Source organism: Pteropus vampyrus, unplaced genomic scaffold (genome assembly GCF_000151845.1).
Source record: "Pteropus vampyrus isolate Shadow unplaced genomic scaffold, Pvam_2.0 Scaffold26, whole genome shotgun sequence".
Lineage (NCBI taxonomy): Eukaryota > Metazoa > Chordata > Mammalia > Chiroptera > Pteropodidae > Pteropus > Pteropus vampyrus.
The window spans coordinates 5,509,181-5,528,813 of record NW_011888807.1 but is presented as its reverse complement, the minus strand read 5'-3'; the positions used below and the strand labels follow the sequence as shown (position 1 = coordinate 5,528,813).

Here is a 19,633-nt window from a genome sequence, read left to right as displayed (position 1 = left end):
ACATACAATGGTAAAAGAAAGAAAAAAAAAAAAAGCCTCAGTAAATGGTGCTGGGAAAATTGGAGAGCCACATGTAAAATAATGAAACTAGACTAATATCTGTCAACATATACCAGAATTAACTCAAATGAATCAAAGACCTAAATATAAGACCTGAAACAAATTGCATAGAAAAAAATATATGTACTAAACTCATAAGCTTTGGTTTTAGAGAGGATTTTATGAATTTGACCTCAAAGGCAAGGTAAGTAAAAGCAAAAATAAAGGAATGAGACTATATCAAACTAAATAGCTTCTGCACAGCAAAAGCAGTCACCAACAAAACAAAGAGGCAACTATCTGAATGGGAGAAGATATTTGCAAACAGCACCTCTGATAAGGGGCTAATATCCAAAATATATCAAGAACTCACACAACAACAACAACAAAGAAAAACAATCCAATTAAAAAATGGGCTGAGGACCGAAACAGACACTTCTCCCAAGAAGACATACACTTGGCCAACAGACATATGAGAAGATGCTCAACTTCACTAGCTATTAGAAAAATGCAAATCAAAACAACGAGATACCACCTCATACATGTAAGAAGAGCTATCATCAACGAGACAAGTAACAAGTGTTGGGGAGGTTATGAGAAAAAAGGAACCCTCATATACTGCTGGTGGAAGTGTAAATTAGTATAGCCACTATGGAAAACTGTATGGAGGTTCCTTGAAAAATTAAAAATAGAATTACCAAATGACCCAGCAATCCCTCTTGGGTATCTACCCTTCCGCGCAAAATGAAAATATTTATCTGTAAGGATATATGCACCCCAATGTTCATTGTAACAAATTCATGGTGGCCAAGACGTGGAAACAACTAAAATGTCTTTTCATAGGTGACTAGATAAAGAAGAAGTGATACATATATACAATGGAATTTTAGAAGAAGAGATGAAATACTGCCATTTGTGACAACATGGATCTTGAGATAATCATGCTAAGAAAAATAAGTCAGATATAAAAAGTTAACCATATGATTCCACTCGTGGGATATAAAACAAAGCAACAGTGAACAAGACAAACAAACAAAAACTCAGACACAAATAACAGTTTAGTGAGGAAAAGTGAGGAGAAGAGAGAAATAAAGGTAAAGAGACTCAAATATGGTGACAAGGAGATTTGACTTTGGCAAATACGCAGTGCAATATACAGATGATGTGTTATTGTACACTTGAAACCTATATAATTTTATTAACCAGTGTCACCGCAATAAATTTAATTGAAGAAAAGAATTAGCAGTTGGTACAGGACTAGTGATTGTGAATGGAGTAAGCCTAAGAATTAGGTGGTTTCACACGAAATTGATCTGAAAATTTGTTTCCTAGCACTTCCAGGAAATAAACATGAAAAAAAATTTTTTAAACACATTAGTCTTAGTGAAGTCATTCATTTCAGTCAAATGTGGATGCCAAAGAAGATTTAGGGACCCAAAGGAGAGAGTAGTCATTCTTACTCGGCTACATTTATAAAATGCTCTCGTGACAGTTTTCACAATCACTATAAATTTGTAATGTTATGCTATTTTTTGCTAAAAATAAAACTGTTCCTTTAAGATTCAAAAACAAGGATTCTTGTACATTGAGTTTAATGAAAATATTGATTTTTTTTTTAACTTGCTTTTCCTAACTTCCCATTTTTGGCAAAAGGATTTTTTAACAACTGCATTCAAACAAGAGATTGCCAGTAGAGCAGAAGGGTATAGCAATTTCTCTGTTACTGAAGAGGATGCAACCCACTGTCACATTCTGTTGCTGAATGTAAAAGACATGGATGGAGCAGATTTCAGAGTATCAAGAGAAGTAGAATGTGGTACAAAAATGTCAATACTAATAATAGTATCTAATCTTAGAAAACATAAAATTAACCATCTGTCAGACAATTGTGTTGCACAGATCCTATGCCCTGAGTATAATACCTGGTTATGGCAGGGCCTGGTGGAAAGGGGCCTACGATTGTGACCCTATAAATTAGTGGGGGCAATCTGGCAGCCAATGGGTTTTATGTTATTTGACATGCATGGTGACCTGTATTTTATTATTTGTGTTTGAATGCCTTTAAGGGAAGCTTAATACTTTCCCCTCCGCCACGTGTACATTCCTTACTAGCCCAGTAGCCACACTTTTAGCCTGATGCCTGTGACCCTAATTTAAATATGCACTCCTGTTTCAAACACACATTAAAAAGGTGTGCATCCAGGGGTGAAAAGAGATCATGATGACTATCTCCTTTGATGCTATTACTCTTCTAGGTTTTTGCTGCTGTAGAAAAACAGATCAACTTTCCAATTTCCTCTCTGTGGAAGCTGAGTCCCATAAAAGGATTTAAGACCATTTCTTCTTAATTCCTTCAAGACTCAATTGGATCCAATTTGCCTGAGGATTGTGAAGTCTGATTTCTGGTACCCTATTGTTGTAACACCACACACATTACCTTCCTCCCACCAACATCATCCTCTCACGAACTTGAAAATACACACACACACACACACACACACACACACACACACGCACCTTTCATCCGTAAACACAAAGAATTTCTTTAACTAGACAAATCTTTCGATGATTAGAGATGGGAAGATCAATTTTATGAATGAGTAATCAACCACCTCTACCAGATAAAATTGAATGAACCAATAAGTATAAGTGATAAACAGATCTTTTCATTTTAATGGACTACTCTACTGAATTATTGAAGATTTACCACAGAAGAGCTCACAAGAAAATAAGATAAAAAGGCTGTATGGCTAAAGTCAGCTTTTAATGTTTATTCCCGAAAGAATGAGCACATAGATACTGCACAGTAAATTACATCTGTCATTTGTTTAATTGCAATTTAGAATTATAAATAACAGTATTTTTTTTATTTTTCGAAAAGATCAATATCTATTAAAATATCTCAATATAGTTAGAAAATGTAGTCTTAAAACTCAATACAAATAAATTAATAGTAGATACCAATACATTTACAACTAACATGAATATCTAAATAACCTAAGAATTGTTATTTCGATATTAAGTATTATTTTAAAATAATTTAAGAGGATAAATTGGTTCTCAATGCTAGTTGTATCTAAACCTGAAAATAATGATCTGTGGGTGAATGTTGATGATAATATGATTTAAATGTACATGTGTGATGATTAAGCGTGCATACATGCTTTTTTTTGTTATATAAAATAAGTCAGATTAAACAGTCCCAGCAAATTCATATTTAAAGTGCAAAAAATCACTATCCTGGATTTATATGGCATTATATTTTGCTATTTGCAAGTTTTAATGATGTGCATATATATATTTTTATCTTTGTATGTATACATGTACATCCTACCCTGCCTTTTGCAAAGTAAAGAATTCTTTCCTCAATTAATGTATGTTTTAAGCAGGTGAATTATCAAAAGAAGAAATTTAGACATCTACATAGCTGAGTAATTTGGAATTTACTCTTGAATAAGAAGCTTTTATATGTTTATTTTATTGTAATACCTTTTAGGTGCTAGATGTGTACTTAAGCATGAGTGATCAGGGCACTGAAAATTTTGTTGTTAATATGTCAAAGTTTCTATCATCCAATTGATCGTGATTATATATGCACAAATATACATGATCTATATAGATTAAGACCTGTATGATACTTGGTTTTTATTGATATCACAAAAAGCAAGAGACGGGACAGTACAATTTACTTAGTAAGCATTCTAAGTCAATAATAAAATTTGGCTTAATTCTTATTTTTGTTATATAAAATAAATTAGATAAACACTGCTAGCAGATTTACATTCAAAATGCAAAAAAAGTTACTATTTGATGTTGATATCATATTATAGTTTGCTTTTACTTGAAAGTTTCAAAGAGCATTCTAATAAATTAACATGTTTCTTGAGATGCAATTCCTTGAATTTAAAAGCTCAATATATCAATTTTTTATTAATAATAAATCATATTCCAACCAATTAAGCCAAAAGTAATAGCCTTTCTTATAGGACCCCAATTTGGTGGGTTGTGAGATTTCAAAAATAAATTATGTTATTAAATTAGGCACCCTTCAAGTCTGTAGCCATTAACAGCACACCCCTTCATTTAACAATGAATAAATCATTAATCAAATTAAAGATTGCATGCCCACTATGAGCAAATGCTTTCTCAGGCACTGGAGAAAAAAAACAGCAAACAAGCTGGCATCTCCCCTGTACTGATGTAGCCTATAGAATAGTACTTTGGGGCTCGAGACTCCATAAAGTGTATTTTCTATAGCTGAACATTAGAAAAATTAATGTCTAAGGAGAATAAAAAGATCATAATGTTTCTACAAATCTCTATTGAAACACTTCTATGAGTGCTATGCCCTAACTATATTAGCTTCAGAGGTATCACTTCTGATTAGGGTTATTCCTAAATGTAATAATAAAATTCTAAGGCACCTCTGGCTCTTATGTGCAAAACGTTGACTTTAAACTATTAGAACTTATGGTAAGCAGGACATTGGTGATTAACTATGCGATATTACTGACTAAAATGTTAAAAAGCTAACATACATCCTTTAGAAAAGGAACCTTTAAACTAGAAGACACTTGTGCACATTAGTCAGTGTGTGTGTGTATATAGACAAATGACAGATAGATGATAGATAGGTGGGTGAATGGATAGGGAGAGAGATTGAGAAAGAGAATCATTGTTTTATTCCTATTATATCTTTGTGTTAAAATGTACAATGTGGCTTCTGAGAATAATTATTTTAAAGAGAATAATTTATCAATATAACTTAAATTTTATTTCTTAGAACATCAAAAAGAAAAGCTTCTGCAAACATTATTGATATAATTTTGAAGCCAAACAAATAACTAATTTTTATTTTTGTTAAAGAAGAGAAAGGAACAAAAAATAGAAATTTTTGCAATTACACAATAAGAAATCTTATCTGCATTCAAGATTTTCCTTGGAAATAGTAAATAAACTCTGATTCAGACTTGTTTTCACTCGTTTTTCTCTCTGCCTTCGGTTGCAAAACCAAACTCTTACTACTTCTTTCTCAAGATTCAATTCTTCAGCCATCCGCAAAATCTCTTGAGAGGAAGGTTTATTCTGTTCTCCAAAGTGTCTCTCCAGAGCATCTTTAGCAGCAATACTGGGAGATGGGTTTGGGAGCAGAGGATGAGGTTGGAGAGGAAGAGTGAGGTTATGTTTTTAGTGATGTTTCTAGCAGATCAAAATTCAGTAAGACTGAATTTCCTAAATATTAGCATGACAACCAAACTTAAAGATTCTTAAAACACCTTTAAAGCTCTTCAACAAAGATAAATGTGTCAAACTTTTAGATGTTAGTCCTGTGCAGGGTACCATTATCAGAGTCCTGGATAAAAATAAGTAGAGAAACCCAGATTTTCTATGTTTATCCCACTTAATGCCACAAGAGGGTGCTGACTTCCTGAGGAGAGGAACACTTCTGTAGCCAGTTCTAAAAGTCTCACCAGAAATCCCTTGTTATTTACAGTAGATGAAATGTTTAGTGAACGATCAACCAACCAAAACCTATATTTTAGCCTTTTTTTGTGTGAGCCTCACGGAGATTACAAAAAGATCAAAGAACAATCTTTTTTGCTTTAAATTGTAAGGAGTCACCGTGGACTTTAAGATGCTGCAATATTGGTTACTAGTTTTATTTTTAATAACACAGATACCATATTGCCAGAGCAAGCCATATATAACAAGACATCAAAAACAGTCACCCTTTTTAAAAGTAACTGTTCAGTTTTTGTTTTATCCAAAATTGTGGAGCGAAAGTGTTCTCGAATTGAACAATACGTACTTTTTCATTAAATGTTTAAAATTACCAGCTCTTCGCTTCTCATGATTAAGTTATTAAAATATGTTTTTTCACCTTTCTTATTTTTTCAATTGACTTTATTCACCTTACATTTACGTATTATATTGCACCTATATTACACTAAAAGCATATTCCATTAGTAAAATATATTTTTTCTTCCTCCAGTAACTTAATATCTCAAAAGCATACCTTATAGTTGTTCTCCGTTTCCTTTTCCTTTCATTTACTCCTGCTTTTTCATTGTATAAAGCTGTAATGGGGGAAAGAGGGATAATTACAAAAACAAAATAGGTTTAAAGAAAGTTTAGGTTTGCATTTCAAGTTTTCTTTATAAAATAATGCAAAACAAAATCACTATATATTTTAATTTTAATTTTTTTCAATCTATGTCATTTTATATTACAAGCCCTAAATAAAAATGTTAATTAAGAAATAAATATTATCATTGCAAAGACAATTGTCTATAAATCATATCCCTACCTTACTTTTGTTGAAGCATTTTGCTCTAAATGCTCTCAAACCATTCTAATTTTCCAACCTAGACATTAGTATGAGTACATAATTTTACCACATTAAATTATACACCTGAAACTAATATAATATTAAATGACAACTGTAATTGAAAAATAAAATTTTTAAAAATGGCTCATTTAGCAATTGCTTATGTTACTCACTCGGAAGACTTGATGTGTATCAATGCTCTTGTTATACTAGTATTAGGTTATAAAAATGACTCATGTGTAACCACTATGGTATAGCACAGAGGCAAAAAAAAAATTAAAAAACACCTGGATGTGTTAGAAAAATTCATTTTGCCACTTCGCACCTATGTCATTCTGTCTAGAAAGCTGTTCTTACACAGTTTATTCTCTCACTACCCTCTCAGTAAATTTATTTCTATACTTGCATTAGCCTTCTTTAAGTGTGATGAAACAAGATATTTATTTTTCGTCTCGAAATGAAAAACAAAATCAAACTGAACTTTAACATTAATCCTACCAACTAAAGCCATTGTTTTTAGGTTAAAAGATCACAGAGACTTTAGAGATATAGCTTTAGTACCTCCTACTTGCTCAGCTTCCTCCAGCCATTTGGATAGTATTGCTTTTAGTTTGCATGCGTTTTTAAAACTGAGTTGCAGGTTTTCAAATCGGCAGATAGTTGTTTGACTGAATTCAGAGCCATGCACAGCTGCCAGGGCTTCCCCAACATTTGTTTGGGTGTATCCTGTGGAAGGACAATAAAGGCCATTAGCTTCAGCTTTCAAAAAGCATTTGTTTTGGTCCAATATCACACAAATCTGTCTATCTTTCTTTGTCAATTATTAAATACTGCTTGTAGGCATATATTTGTTGGTAATTTAGAATTTTTCAGTAAGATTCGGTGTAAAATTGTCCAATACTTCAAAAAATATTCCTTCTGGTTGATTATTTTTTTCCTACAAATCAGAAGAATTCAGATAAGAACATATGCCATTCATAATATTTAGTCATATTGGATAGATGTGTCATAAACACTTCATAAGACACTTAAACATTCTTACCCTCCTTGCTATTATAAAATATGATGATATATGCTCGAAGTTCTGTAGTACATTAAATATAATGCCTAAAATATTTTGGTGATATATATATTGTTTATATCAACTGTAAGAGTGAAAAAATATTGTTGAAGGGTACCAAATAAAACTAAAAATTATACTTGCTTTTCTTAAAAACATGTTTATTATAAGACTATGATCACCCAACATTTTATAGATACCTCCAAGCACATTTATTATATCATTTGGTAATGTTTCTATCTCCAGGCAAAGATCCTCATGATTGTCCAAACATTTTTAGAGTACAAGTTGATATAAACCATCAATACCATATTTGAAACATTCACAATATAAATAACTCAAAATGAAGGTTATAAAATGCCTATTGTTGTGTTTTTCATATATAGTAACTACATATTAATTCGGGGCCTAAGGCTATATACTTTTAGGCATATAGTAGTTACATATGATATCCATCAATAAATATTATTGCAAAATTACCTGTGGTTTATTTCTCGAGTACAGAAGTTTGTACTATCATTTTTAATCCATTAAAAAAAATCACTACTTCATGAATTTAAATCAAGGTAGTTATGTTAAAAACACTTTTCAATAGAAAGTGAGCAAAGGTTGTGAACAGACAATGCACAGAAAAAGAATTACAAATGACTGTCAAACACATAAAAGAACACATTTCAATCTTCACTCAAAGAGAAATTTAAAATGAGATTACCATGAGGTATCACTTTGACCTATTTGATTTGCAAAGATCCAAAAAGCTAACCGCATATTTTTCCTTCAACAATTAATTATTCTATGGGCCAGTCACTAACTGCTGAGGATATGCTATTCAAAAGAAAACAAAAACAAAAACTCCTGCCTTCATGGAGATTATATTCTGAGGGTAGCAAAAGAAACATGATGGCAGTAAAATTTAATAATAACTTCTAGATAGACCAATTTGACAACATTTATCAAAATTACAAGTGTACATACTCTTTGATCAAGTAATTTTGCTTTTAACATTTTTCCTATGCATATATATATATATATGCAAAATGACATTTATGAAGTTAATCATTGCAGCATTGTTTTTAATAGCATGAGATTGGAGACCACACAAATATACTATCGGTGGGGGACTAAATACACTGTAAAATGGAATAAAAAAAAAAAAGAAAAACTCTTGAAAAGCTAATATAGAAATATTCAAAATAAAGTTAAATTTTAAAAAATCTGTATAAAGAAATAAATATATGTATCTGCTTATATATGCATAAAATATCACTGAAAGGATACACAAAAAAACTAACACTGAGAAACAGGAAAGATAAGCAGAAGAGATAAATTTTATTTATAATTTTACACTTTTGAATCATATGAATGTGTCATCTATTCAAAAGTTCGATTAAAATATAGAGAAAACCAGGCACTTCTAAACTAATCTTGATGTGGTTAAGTTAAAATAAGTGCCATTAATTTAAAAAATCTATGTGTTTTAGGCTATTAAGAATTTACAAGGAAATAAAGGTTTATGTAGGATTTTCGCAATTGGACTAACTTAAATACACAGTAGAGATGTAGAATGAGAACTGCCTTGGACTTTTGAGCAGAGTAGAAGAGACTGAACATTGATATAGTAAGGATTTGCAGACCAAGTTGTGTTCCCCATTGTTCTTAAAAAGTGCATACCTAACTTAATTCTTCTCACTTTAAATTCATTGGCAAACTTTTCAAGTTCTCGAATTTCTGGAGAATCCATGTCTATTGGCTCTTCAACCAATTTACTTTTCCGCCTGAGTTCCTGCTTGAAATCAGCTGCTGTGGGGTCCTCTGCCAGAAGAGGCTGGTGCATGGGGGGAAAGCCATGACTCAAGGTGTGGTCAGGAAACTTATAAAGACAAGGAGTTAAGCTACCTGTGAATAAACAAAGAAAGGAAAGGACAGGAACATTTGTAATTACTCCTCCCCTTTTCTACACAAGCAAGGTCTTCGTTTGTGAGAGCCCATTATTTTGCTATACCCAGCTTCAATCCTGAAAGGTTAACTGACATTCAGTCTTCTGAAGTAGAAGTCAGAATATCTTAATATAAATGTGATTATTTATTTTCTACCTTCTCAGAGCAACAAAAACAAAGATAATGCCAAAGGAAAGAAGTAGGCAATTGCAAATAATTAAAATAGAAATAAGCAAATTCTCTCAGAAGCGTACATTTCCCATCAGTTTTTCTCTTAAAGACACTATTCCTGGGAATCTGAGGTTCATCTCTAACCAGAATATATATTTTGATCTCTATTTTCTTAATTTATTGAACAAATAATCTGTGATGTTTGTTATAATCAAGGCACATAGTTAAGTGCTATGCTGGAAAGTTTTATTAGAATTAGAAAATTTATTTTACAATGTTATCTATCAGTAAATGCCTAACTTCAAGGAGAAATAATTGGGTCTTTTTAAAATTTAACAAAGGCAGGTAAAAAGTGAATTATGGGAATATAAACTACATTAATATGGTTAAATAGATCCGAGGAGTGACCAAAAGGCAATTTTTAAAGTTCCATTAAAAAGTCAGTAACAAGGTTTCTTGAAAAGTACAATGAAGTGATTTTTGATAATTATATAAGAAGCAAAAATAAATGGCAAGGAAAGGTGGAATTCTAGGTGTGATAGGTAATCACCCATAAATAATGAAGCATTGTATTTATTGATTGAGTGAGTTAAATGGTAAATCACAAAATAACTAAAGTATTTAAAAATTTTTAAATTACTTCTAGATTTTATTCTTCATTAGTAAAGAAGAGTCTGTCTCAGCTGGTGAGCATGGGTGAGGGAATAATATAAGCCAATTCACACACATTTTATTTATGTTTTCTTCATCAGTACAATATATCTTAATTGGTAGAGATTTCGCTTCAATTTATATTAAATGACACGTTATAATTTATATTAAATAACACATTTGATATAAATAAAATGTTTAGTAATTAATCATGTTTCTTATGAGTATAAATAAATATTTAAGCTACAAATAAATTACTACAGAATATATGAAATAATCATTTTTGGAAACAATGAAAAAATACATCAAGAGTTTATGCTATCTATAATTTCTTTATAAATACATTCACAAATCAAAGATGTGAGTAATAATGTATTTTGCCAGAATATGTAGATGTTACAGTAATATATCAATATGTAATGAGTAAAGAATAGTGTAAGTCAGCAAATTGTTGGCTTATATTATTTATATGAGAATATGTAATTATAGTGTCCCTTTTTCCTAAAGATCATATTCTTTTTCTGAGGCAAAGTAAACATACAAGTGAGAAATTAAACAAAGTGTCATAAAATAAATTAAGCTGCTTCACAGATGTAAAAAATATTTGAAAGAAATTACTGTCTAGAAAGTGTCATGCTGCTTTTACAAACCAAATTATCCAGTTTTACTTTCTAAAATGTCAGTTAATCATTTACTTAGTGCTTTAGTGGGTGGTATATTGATCAGACTAGATAAAATTTTTAAAAAAAGTATTATTTTAAAATTTATTACATAGCTCATTATTGAAAATGTTCATTACTTTTGGGGCACATTTTTAGCTTTCTATGAGTTTTAGATTTCTGCTCATTAAAATAAAAGAATGACTAAATATATATATACATATATATATAAAACTCATCACATTTATTTTAGCATTTCTTAATATTTATCTCAATTTTTCTTTTGCTTATGACTTACAGAGTTGCTTCTTATATACATGAAAAAACTTTCACTTCTGTCATCATTCAGAAATACGTCACTTAATATACTTAATGACGAAATACTCTAAGAAACAATACAAACAGAGAGAAAAAGACAGGCTGCTATATGATTTTGAACATTTAATGTATTTTAATGCATTTTGGCTAACTCATTTAACCTATGTCAAATTATTTTTATTTTACATAAGTAATTTGTTGCATATCTTTTACATGCAATGCCATGAGATCTGAACTTATTAGCAATCTTGATCATTATTTTCAATTTTTCTTGCTGATCATAGTCACATATTGCTACAAATTTTCTGTGTAACATTTGTGCTGTATTTATTTCACATCTGTCATTTTCTTATCATTATATAAACAAACCAGATAGGAAGGATATGTATTTTTTAGAATGCAATTTAAAATTTAGAAAACTTAAGTTAAAAAAATTGAATTAACTATGCAGTTGAAACTAGAACTGAACTCCAGTGAACACTGCAATAAACCACATCAAAATAATCACCTACTTCATTTTCCAGGCAGTCTGTGCTCAGATAAATCTAATGACTTTCCTTTAAAACTTTTGCTGTTTAAACGTATTTGGCTACATTAAACAAATGTTTTCATACAAAAATATTATTCATTAAAATGTTAAAAGTGTGCCATCTCCATTTCTGAAAACTTTAAAGGTAGTTTATACATTATAAATACTCTGGAAAACAAACATTTAGAAAATAAATTTAAACAAGAGTCTATGAAAAGAACACAGGAAATACCATGTTTAAAGTTTTGACATCCAGAGCAAAAAGGAAAACATAATGTGTGATATATATATATTTTTTTCTTTAAGTGAAAGTAACCACAATTAGCCACAGGGACACCATTTTTCTGGAACTAACCTTCAAGAGAAATTCATAATGACAGTCATAAGCATAGCCAAACAAACTGCAGTTTCTATCAAATGAGAGAAAGGAGAGAGTAGGGAGCCAGTGGTATGGTATATATAACAAGATATTTTTTAAATCTTTCTAAAGCCTGGGTTATTGAAAAAAGAAAAAAAAGAAGAGGATGAAAGATGTAGTGAATATTGTGCGTCAGAGGTCTCATATACAATTGCCAAATCTTTAGTGCACAAAATTGTCTAGAAGTCTAGACAAGCACACACCTAAATAGCTTGGAAGTGTCTGCACGTTCTTTATAGCCCAAAGTAAATTTTCATATTGCGGATTAATACATTACAGCCTTTCTGAATTGCTCGGTATGTATTTCTGTGTAGTGAAGGTGGGAGAACAGAGATAAATCTTTTAAAGCAGGTAATGAGGATGCAGAGGACTGGCTTGCCTTGCAGGGTTCTGGCTCAGTGTACCATGATATGGGGCAAATTGCTCTTCTGTAGCATGTGGCTCTGCCAAATGCTAACTGACAACATCTCTGAGATTATGGACTTGAAGCCTTAAAAGAACAAACAGGGGAAGCAGAGGGAACTAGTAAAATATATCACCTTGCTATAGACATGTACAGGAATGTTCATTTAAATATTTTCATTTATCCTCCTCATGCATGACAATGTGAAGCAAATCATAAATTTGAATTTCATTTGAATCACATAAATTTGTTATATTTTCTCTTTTGTACATTGGTAATCCTAACCATGTACATTAGGGTTCCTCCGCTCGGGTTTGTAATTTAAGTTTATTTGGAATATAGCCCTGGCCATTTGTTTACATATTGCCTATGGCTGCTTTGCTGCTAAAAATTACCTAATTGAGTAGCTGAGACAGAGACTAAAAAACTTAAGAAAAATGCATCATGTTACTGCTACTGAAAGACCCTTCATAATCCAGAGGCAAAAGATCTTCAGAATTACTCCTTCCCCCAGAGTCAACATAATCAGAACAAGTTAAGGAAAAATAACCTCCCCCCACCCCCCGACCCCCCAAAAAAAGAAAAAGAAAAAAATAAAAAAGAGAGAAAAGAAAAAAAAGATTAAGAATGAAGAGATAGCCCCAAGGTAGACTATTTCTCTATGTCAACTATCAAACTGATTTCTGTTGTCTTTTGCATTAGTCTGGTTGGAGTGAGCACTTTCAGCCATAGTAATCTTTTCTCTTATCCACTTCTCATAAAATAAGTGATCTTTTTGGTTAATTCTCAAACCTCAGTTATTTTGCTTTCCTCTTAAAATTACTTTTTAAACAAGGACTCGCACTAGGTCTTGGTTCGGTCGTCATGTAATATAACTTTGTTGGCTGAGTAAGCATTCATTACCATGTAGAGCTGATTTGCTCAGTTTCCACAGGATGGTGGGCAGGGTGGGCAGCTCATTGAGCTTATTTCCTAACCTTCACCAGGTTTAAAAACTAGTGAGCAGAAACAATCTCAGGTACCCAAGAATCCAAATTTAGAGGGTTTTTGTTGTTATTTTGTTTTGTTTGTGTTTATCCAGAAGAGATTTTGAATAGCATTTACAATTCCTGGGTTTTTTTATCTATACTGTTGGCAGTTGAATTACCTAAATTCTCAGAAGTAAAGGGACTGAAGAGGAATTTATCTGCGAGTGTTATCTAAAGAGAAGACCAAAGGAGAAAGACAGCTTGAGTCAGTACGAATTAGCTATAACTGAAATCCAACAGAGATTTGGTACCCACTCAACTTAAATATGAAGAGACTGAAACTCAAGAGATGTTAAGTGACAAACAAGGTTTATAATTAGTTCATGGTGTGGCCAATTCATTGCTCTTGATTAGTCATTATCTTTGGTATGCCCACACCTGGACTATGTGGCACAGTGGATTAATATGATAATTAAAGTCTTCTCTACTAACCTTAACAAAATATTTGCTATCGTTCTTCCCTTCCAGTGGATTATTAATTTAATGAAATGCTCAAACTAAATGTAAGCATCAGAGCATGGATAATAAAATAACCACATTAAAATAAAGCAATTTCACATCCTTTGAAATATAGTGCTTTCTGTAGCTTCACTTTTATATGAAGTATGTGACAATGAATCTGTCTTTTTTGTTGATGATTAGACACTTCTCCAGATTGTGTGGAAGAGGCTGCTTTGATGAACGCCTTGAGACTTCTCAGAAAATTCAAATGACATAACCAGGTTTCTCTTGTGTGTTTTATACCTTTCCTATATTATTTCTGGATTCCTGCGTTTTATAACTCAATTCGGGTAGCTTCTCGGGGGATGAAGGCAGGAGAGTTTAGATTCTCTGAATTTAATCTGCCATGATGCAAATACTAATATTGAATACATGTCAAAATAGAGACAGTCTAAGAAATTACAAAGCATATCACATTTTATTGATATTGCTTTAAAAAATATTCAAATATACTCGCTAAGGTTACTATGGTGAGTTTTTCTTTCAGTAACAAAGATATTTAATTTTGTTTTAATACCACAGTGATACCTCTAAATCTTAGGATAACCATTTGCTTTTGATGTCACTAACCCGGGTTTTGAGTCATTTTAAAAGGCTTTTCCAGAAGACACTCCAGGTTTGCTGAGTGGCTGCCCAGAGAACTTGTGCCAGCACAACCTGAGCTGCCTGTGGACTGTCAATGTGAACCTGAACCTGTTCGCTCCAATTTTGGAAACTGTAAGGATGTTAGAATTTTCAGGCCAGCTGTGAACTTACCAGGCTCCCAGGCTCTGGCCTTGATCTGGTGGGGAAAGAGGTGGTAACAAAAAACATCACAAATATTTGGTCTGTGGCTAATTTTATCTTTGTGCTAACCTCAATCTATTGTTGCATTTGCTGAGTTTCAAGGGTGCATAAAGTTGCACCTGGGTTCATGGAAATCACTGAAAGAACAGCAAGTCCTCTCCTCCCAGAGAGAGCAGCACATGACCATGTGCTTATCATTTCCTGTTTTCATAATCAAAATGTGGTGCTATCCACCCCTCATTCAAACATCAATAAATAGATAGTCTTGATCTAGTGATGTTTTATTTATTCAGAAGAGAAATGTGTGTAATTTCAACCATTTCTCTCTTTTAAGACTCAGAATCAACTCAGAACTGTCAGTTTCCAAGGGCTATTGTTAAAGCCACTGCAAATCACTTCTAGCCTTCAATATCTTATTTATCTTTATGGACCAAATCTCCAGAAGAAATATTGCAGTGAGGGAGATGTTTTAGAAATCTATGCTGTTCACTTTGGTAGCCACATAAGGTAATTGAACACTTGAAGTGTGGCAAGTGCAACTGAGCAACTGAATTTTAAGTTTGACCTCAATTTTAGTTAATTTACATTTAGATTTAAATAGCCATTTGAGGATAATGGCTACCATACTATTACTGCAGCAAACCAATCAACAGCATCGACAAGTGACAATCAGCGGTTCAACAGTAGTAAATTAGAATAAAAATCATACAAAGCAAACGAGTTAAGGATCACAGCAGTAAAGCACAGCATAGGAGCAATCAGGCATCAGAGATAAGGGAACATTTTAATACATGGTAGTTTTACCAGTAATTGCCAAAGTTAAGAGATCAGAATTTCATGATACACTCTGGTCAAGATTGCCTCAGACTCAGGAAGTCCATCTAAGAGTCCCCAAACTAAATCTTATATGTAAAGACAATTTTTCTTACCTGCCATCACTCCATAGGTTGATGGCTGGTTTCCATAATGACAGGAAGGAACAGAGTAATGAAGTCCAGTTGCTGTGTTTCCCAACATTGTCACGGAGAAATACGTATACAAACATTTAGAAGTTTGGGTCAAAGACAAAATAGACGGGACTGGTAAGAAAATGTATGAGGATTCAAGACATATTCATTTCATTTTAAAAAATAACACATTTACATGCTAATTCTTTAATTTACATGCTAATTTTTCATTCTCATTTGGGGGAAGTTGTCTAATAGGTTAAAACTAGTTAAAGTTTGTCTCAAATAATGAGATCCTAAATCATCACAGTGGACTATAGCCTTCATTGATTATCCTATGCTCTGTGAGAGATGACTGACCAGTTTGGATCTTGGCTAACTGAAAGTTGCAGAATTCTTATAGACTCCATCTAGTACAGACATTGCAACAAACTGACTAGAAGAATAGTCTCTTAAAATTCTTGCATAACCTAGTATTACAAAGTGTTCTTTCTCTGAAAGAATAAATAGAGAAATTGACTCTTGAACAGTCTTTACTTTTGCTTATTCTCATAACAAATTTAATTCCATTAAAGGGGAAATGGCAGAGCAACTAGCCTCCTATTGGATACAATCATAAAAATCCCAGTAGATTTAGAGGTTTATGAAAAACTTTTAACGATGCATGATGTGTTTATATTGATTTTGAAATTTTGAGATTGAAGGTTTTCTGAATGCACAAAATCAATTAACAATTCTAATAATAATGCTGGTCAAAAAATAAATTCATTGATCATTGAGTGATGATGTCTATAAAGGTTGTGCCTGGTATATAAACATAACCTTGTTCGTAAATAGTCATATACTTTGTGGAATCAATGTGTATTTTGGAAGTAAATTTGAATTTCTATTTTTTTTTATATCAAGTTTTAAACATCTGACTAAAAACATGGACTATTGACAATAAAATCATTAGCCAATGTTTCCTTATGTATTTTATTCTTATTTTCCTTCATATCCTAAGTATAGTGTTGGATTTTTCAGAAATATAATATAATCATATCTTCTTGAATAAATATTAACAATATTATAAAGTGTAGACTGTGGATCCTTTGAAAATTTTAAGATATAATCTAGTGATTAAAAATATGAGGTCTCTTCAAAAAGTAAAATATTTCTAACTATAGAACAATATTTAATATTTTAAAATATCTCTATAAATTTTTATTTTACAAATGACATGTAGAAAGAACTGAAGTCATTTTACAACATGGTTATACATAAAAACCTTACTATGCATTTGAAAATTAAACAAATAACCATAAAACACATTAAATACACAAGTGCTTTTCTCATAACCACTATTTCTAATTCCTTGTTTAGATAATTACAGGTATATGATTATAATTTGATGGAAAAATAAAAAAAAATCAATGCTATTAGTATTAAAAACATGTTTAAATAATAGATACAATAAAATAGGTCATTTTTACACATTATAAAGTTTTCTACTTCATAATGTTTAAATACCTTTTGTTTTGCTAATTTGGGGAAGTTAGATAAATGTGAGGCCAATTTGCTAAATGTGTAATTTACTTATTTGAAAACAAATACATTTTAAAAATAAATTAAAGATTTTGAGCCTAAATATGCTATATCATTACCTCAATTCTAAATTTTATTTTAATTCTGGCCAAATCATAATCATACACTAGATTAAACAAACAATATATTATTCTTCTCATCTTCTATTTATAGAAAGATCTATTATTTAAAATATACAATTAGCTATGTTTTCATAGTTTAAATTTTTTATGGTACATAATGTTGGTTAAAATACTTCATTATATTTTCAAAAATATATTTGTGTGCACTTCCATTATTATCTTTCAATTAAGTTATAAGAATCTTAGGTAGATGAAAAAAACCTCTAATAATTTTACCAAATCTCTATCTTTACGTAATTTTATCTTTAAAATTCAGCTGAAGATTAATGCCAAAACTACATACGTATTCGGAAACTGCCTAATTATAATAAAAGATAAAACTTAACTCTTGAAATCAGAATATAAATTTATCAACTCAGATTTTAATTTCAAAAGGTATAAAATTTATTTCATATTTTGATTGCTTTCAGAACAAGTGAAAAGTTAACAGTATATTGCTATTTAATGGGAGAAATTTATTCAATTCAAGACTTTGTCTATTTATAATTCTACTTTAAAACACTTGTTACTACATAAAGAATGGATTATACATTAGCAAGACATTTATTTGGTTGTGTTTAAGATAATATATTTGGATTCTCAAGTTTAATTTTCACTTAAAAAAGTTATACGAGAAAATATTAAAACTTGGTTAGAAGTTGAAATCTCTTCACAACTCAATTATGGGAAAATTTAACTCAGTTCATGGGCTCTAAATGTTATATATTGCTTCTAGTTTTGATTTTTGAGTTTTGAATTATGCTAAAAAGGTAAGTTTATTATAATTATTAGTTTATTCTTTGACATCCATAATTGCTGGTAGTAGGAATTATTTAGTAATATGTTCTATGAGGTAAATGGCTGTTTTTAGAGTAGTAACAAATGTAACCTAACAAAACAAATTAATCTTTAAGTTACAGAAGTAACACTTGTAAAACACTAAATTTCTTTAGACTGTTTCTTTAGTTTTTCCCTTTATTTATAAACTTTCCATTAAATTGGTTTTGAATTAAAAATAGCCAAACTCATTGTTTACTTATGTAAAGAACAGATCTTTATAATCAAACCAACAATATTTAAATTATTACTTATTAATATGTTTTGAAAGATTTCTTAGACATTTGACTTCTTTAATATCCTTACTATATAACTGAAAGCATATTAAATGAAGGGGAAAAAAAAAAGAAAACAAACACATTCTAAACTAACAAGATTCAAAGTATCCATTTGAAAATCTTTACGCCCAGCTACTTGTAGATTGTTATTGAAGTCAGTACCTGTAGACATCACATTGGAGGCATGGTTGGAGACTGGTAGGCACTCAGCAGCACTGTGATGCATTATCAGAGGCAGAGTTGCAGAAGACTCAGAATTCAGAGGTATAAAGGTATCAGCCGAAGTAAAAGGTTGGCAACTCATCCCCACAAGAGAGCAGAAAAATGAGGAAAACTGCTACTCTTCAAATCAGAGTTTTATTATATTACCGTCTCAAAGGGCTCTTTCAAATCTCACTACCTGCATATATACATCAGGAAGGCTCTGAAGCACCAAGAGGGCGCGTGCTGGTATTTATACTGCAGGGAAATCCCTTTATGCATGTTAATCATCTTTTCTCAGGGGTATTGCTTTATCAATCTGAACTGCCTTCCTTCTAACTCAAGTATAATCTATGCCCAAGAGGAAAGCTGGTTCTGCGGTATGGACTGAGGGAAAGGAAGAAATCTGAAACTTTCTTTGACAACTTCAGTAATTGAGACCTTTTAGAAAGTCATCAAGAACTTAAAAAAAAAAAAAATTCCTCAAAGAAATAATGCTATAATTAATTGAAAAATATCAGATGTCTTTTCATTACTAACCAATGACAAATTTATATGTGACATTTTTCTTTTTTGCTAACTTCTCATTAAATTTGCAAAATAACAAGAGAACATTATATAATTTTAAGAAAGTATAAACATTTACGTTTAAATTGAAGATTAGAAAACTAAATATGAGAATGAATATATTGCCAACTACTGATTGACAATGATGTGATTTTGAAAAACTATGAAAACTAATTTAATTTTTATAATATTACAAATGGAAAATTAAAAATTATTGAATAAAATTGTAATCTGTACAGAAGATAAATGTGAATGATAACATCTCTCCTTTGATTTCAGTTACTCATTAT

General features: G+C 31.2%; 1 protein-coding gene across 2 annotated transcripts; it reads right to left on the bottom strand.

Moving 5' to 3' along the window:
- Nucleotides 1-4,702: 4,702 nt before the first annotated feature.
- POU1F1 (POU class 1 homeobox 1) lies at nucleotides 4,703-19,003 on the bottom strand. Of its 2 annotated transcripts, none has more exons than XM_011356413.1 (6): nucleotides 18,738-19,003; nucleotides 15,758-15,907; nucleotides 9,099-9,323; nucleotides 6,929-7,093; nucleotides 6,056-6,116; nucleotides 4,703-5,167 (listed from the first exon to the last, which is right to left on the bottom strand). In XM_011356413.1, the coding sequence occupies exons 1-6, from the start codon at nucleotides 18,877-18,879 to the stop codon at nucleotides 4,957-4,959; spliced, it is 954 nt and encodes a 317-aa protein (XP_011354715.1). In that variant the 5' UTR covers nucleotides 18,880-19,003; the 3' UTR covers nucleotides 4,703-4,956. The 2 variants fall into 2 exon arrangements, with proteins under 2 accessions (XP_011354715.1, XP_011354717.1); XM_011356415.1 differs by having other exon boundaries at nucleotides 15,758-15,829.
- Between the last annotated feature and the right edge of the window lie 630 nt (nucleotides 19,004-19,633).

Bases quoted from the DNA above. Each gene is read 5' to 3' on its own strand.
- POU1F1 (XM_011356413.1), bottom strand. From the start codon at position 18,879: ATGAGTTGCCAACCTTTTACTTCGGCTGATACCTTTATACCTCTGAAT. The intron at 9,324-15,757 runs GTAAGAAAAATT...GTTTATTCACAG, and splicing joins AACCTATGGAGTGATGGCAG to GTAGCTTAACTCCTTGTCTT. The intron at 5,168-6,055 runs GTATGCTTTTGA...CCCATCTCCCAG, and splicing joins AAACGGAGAACAACTATAAG to TATTGCTGCTAAAGATGCTC.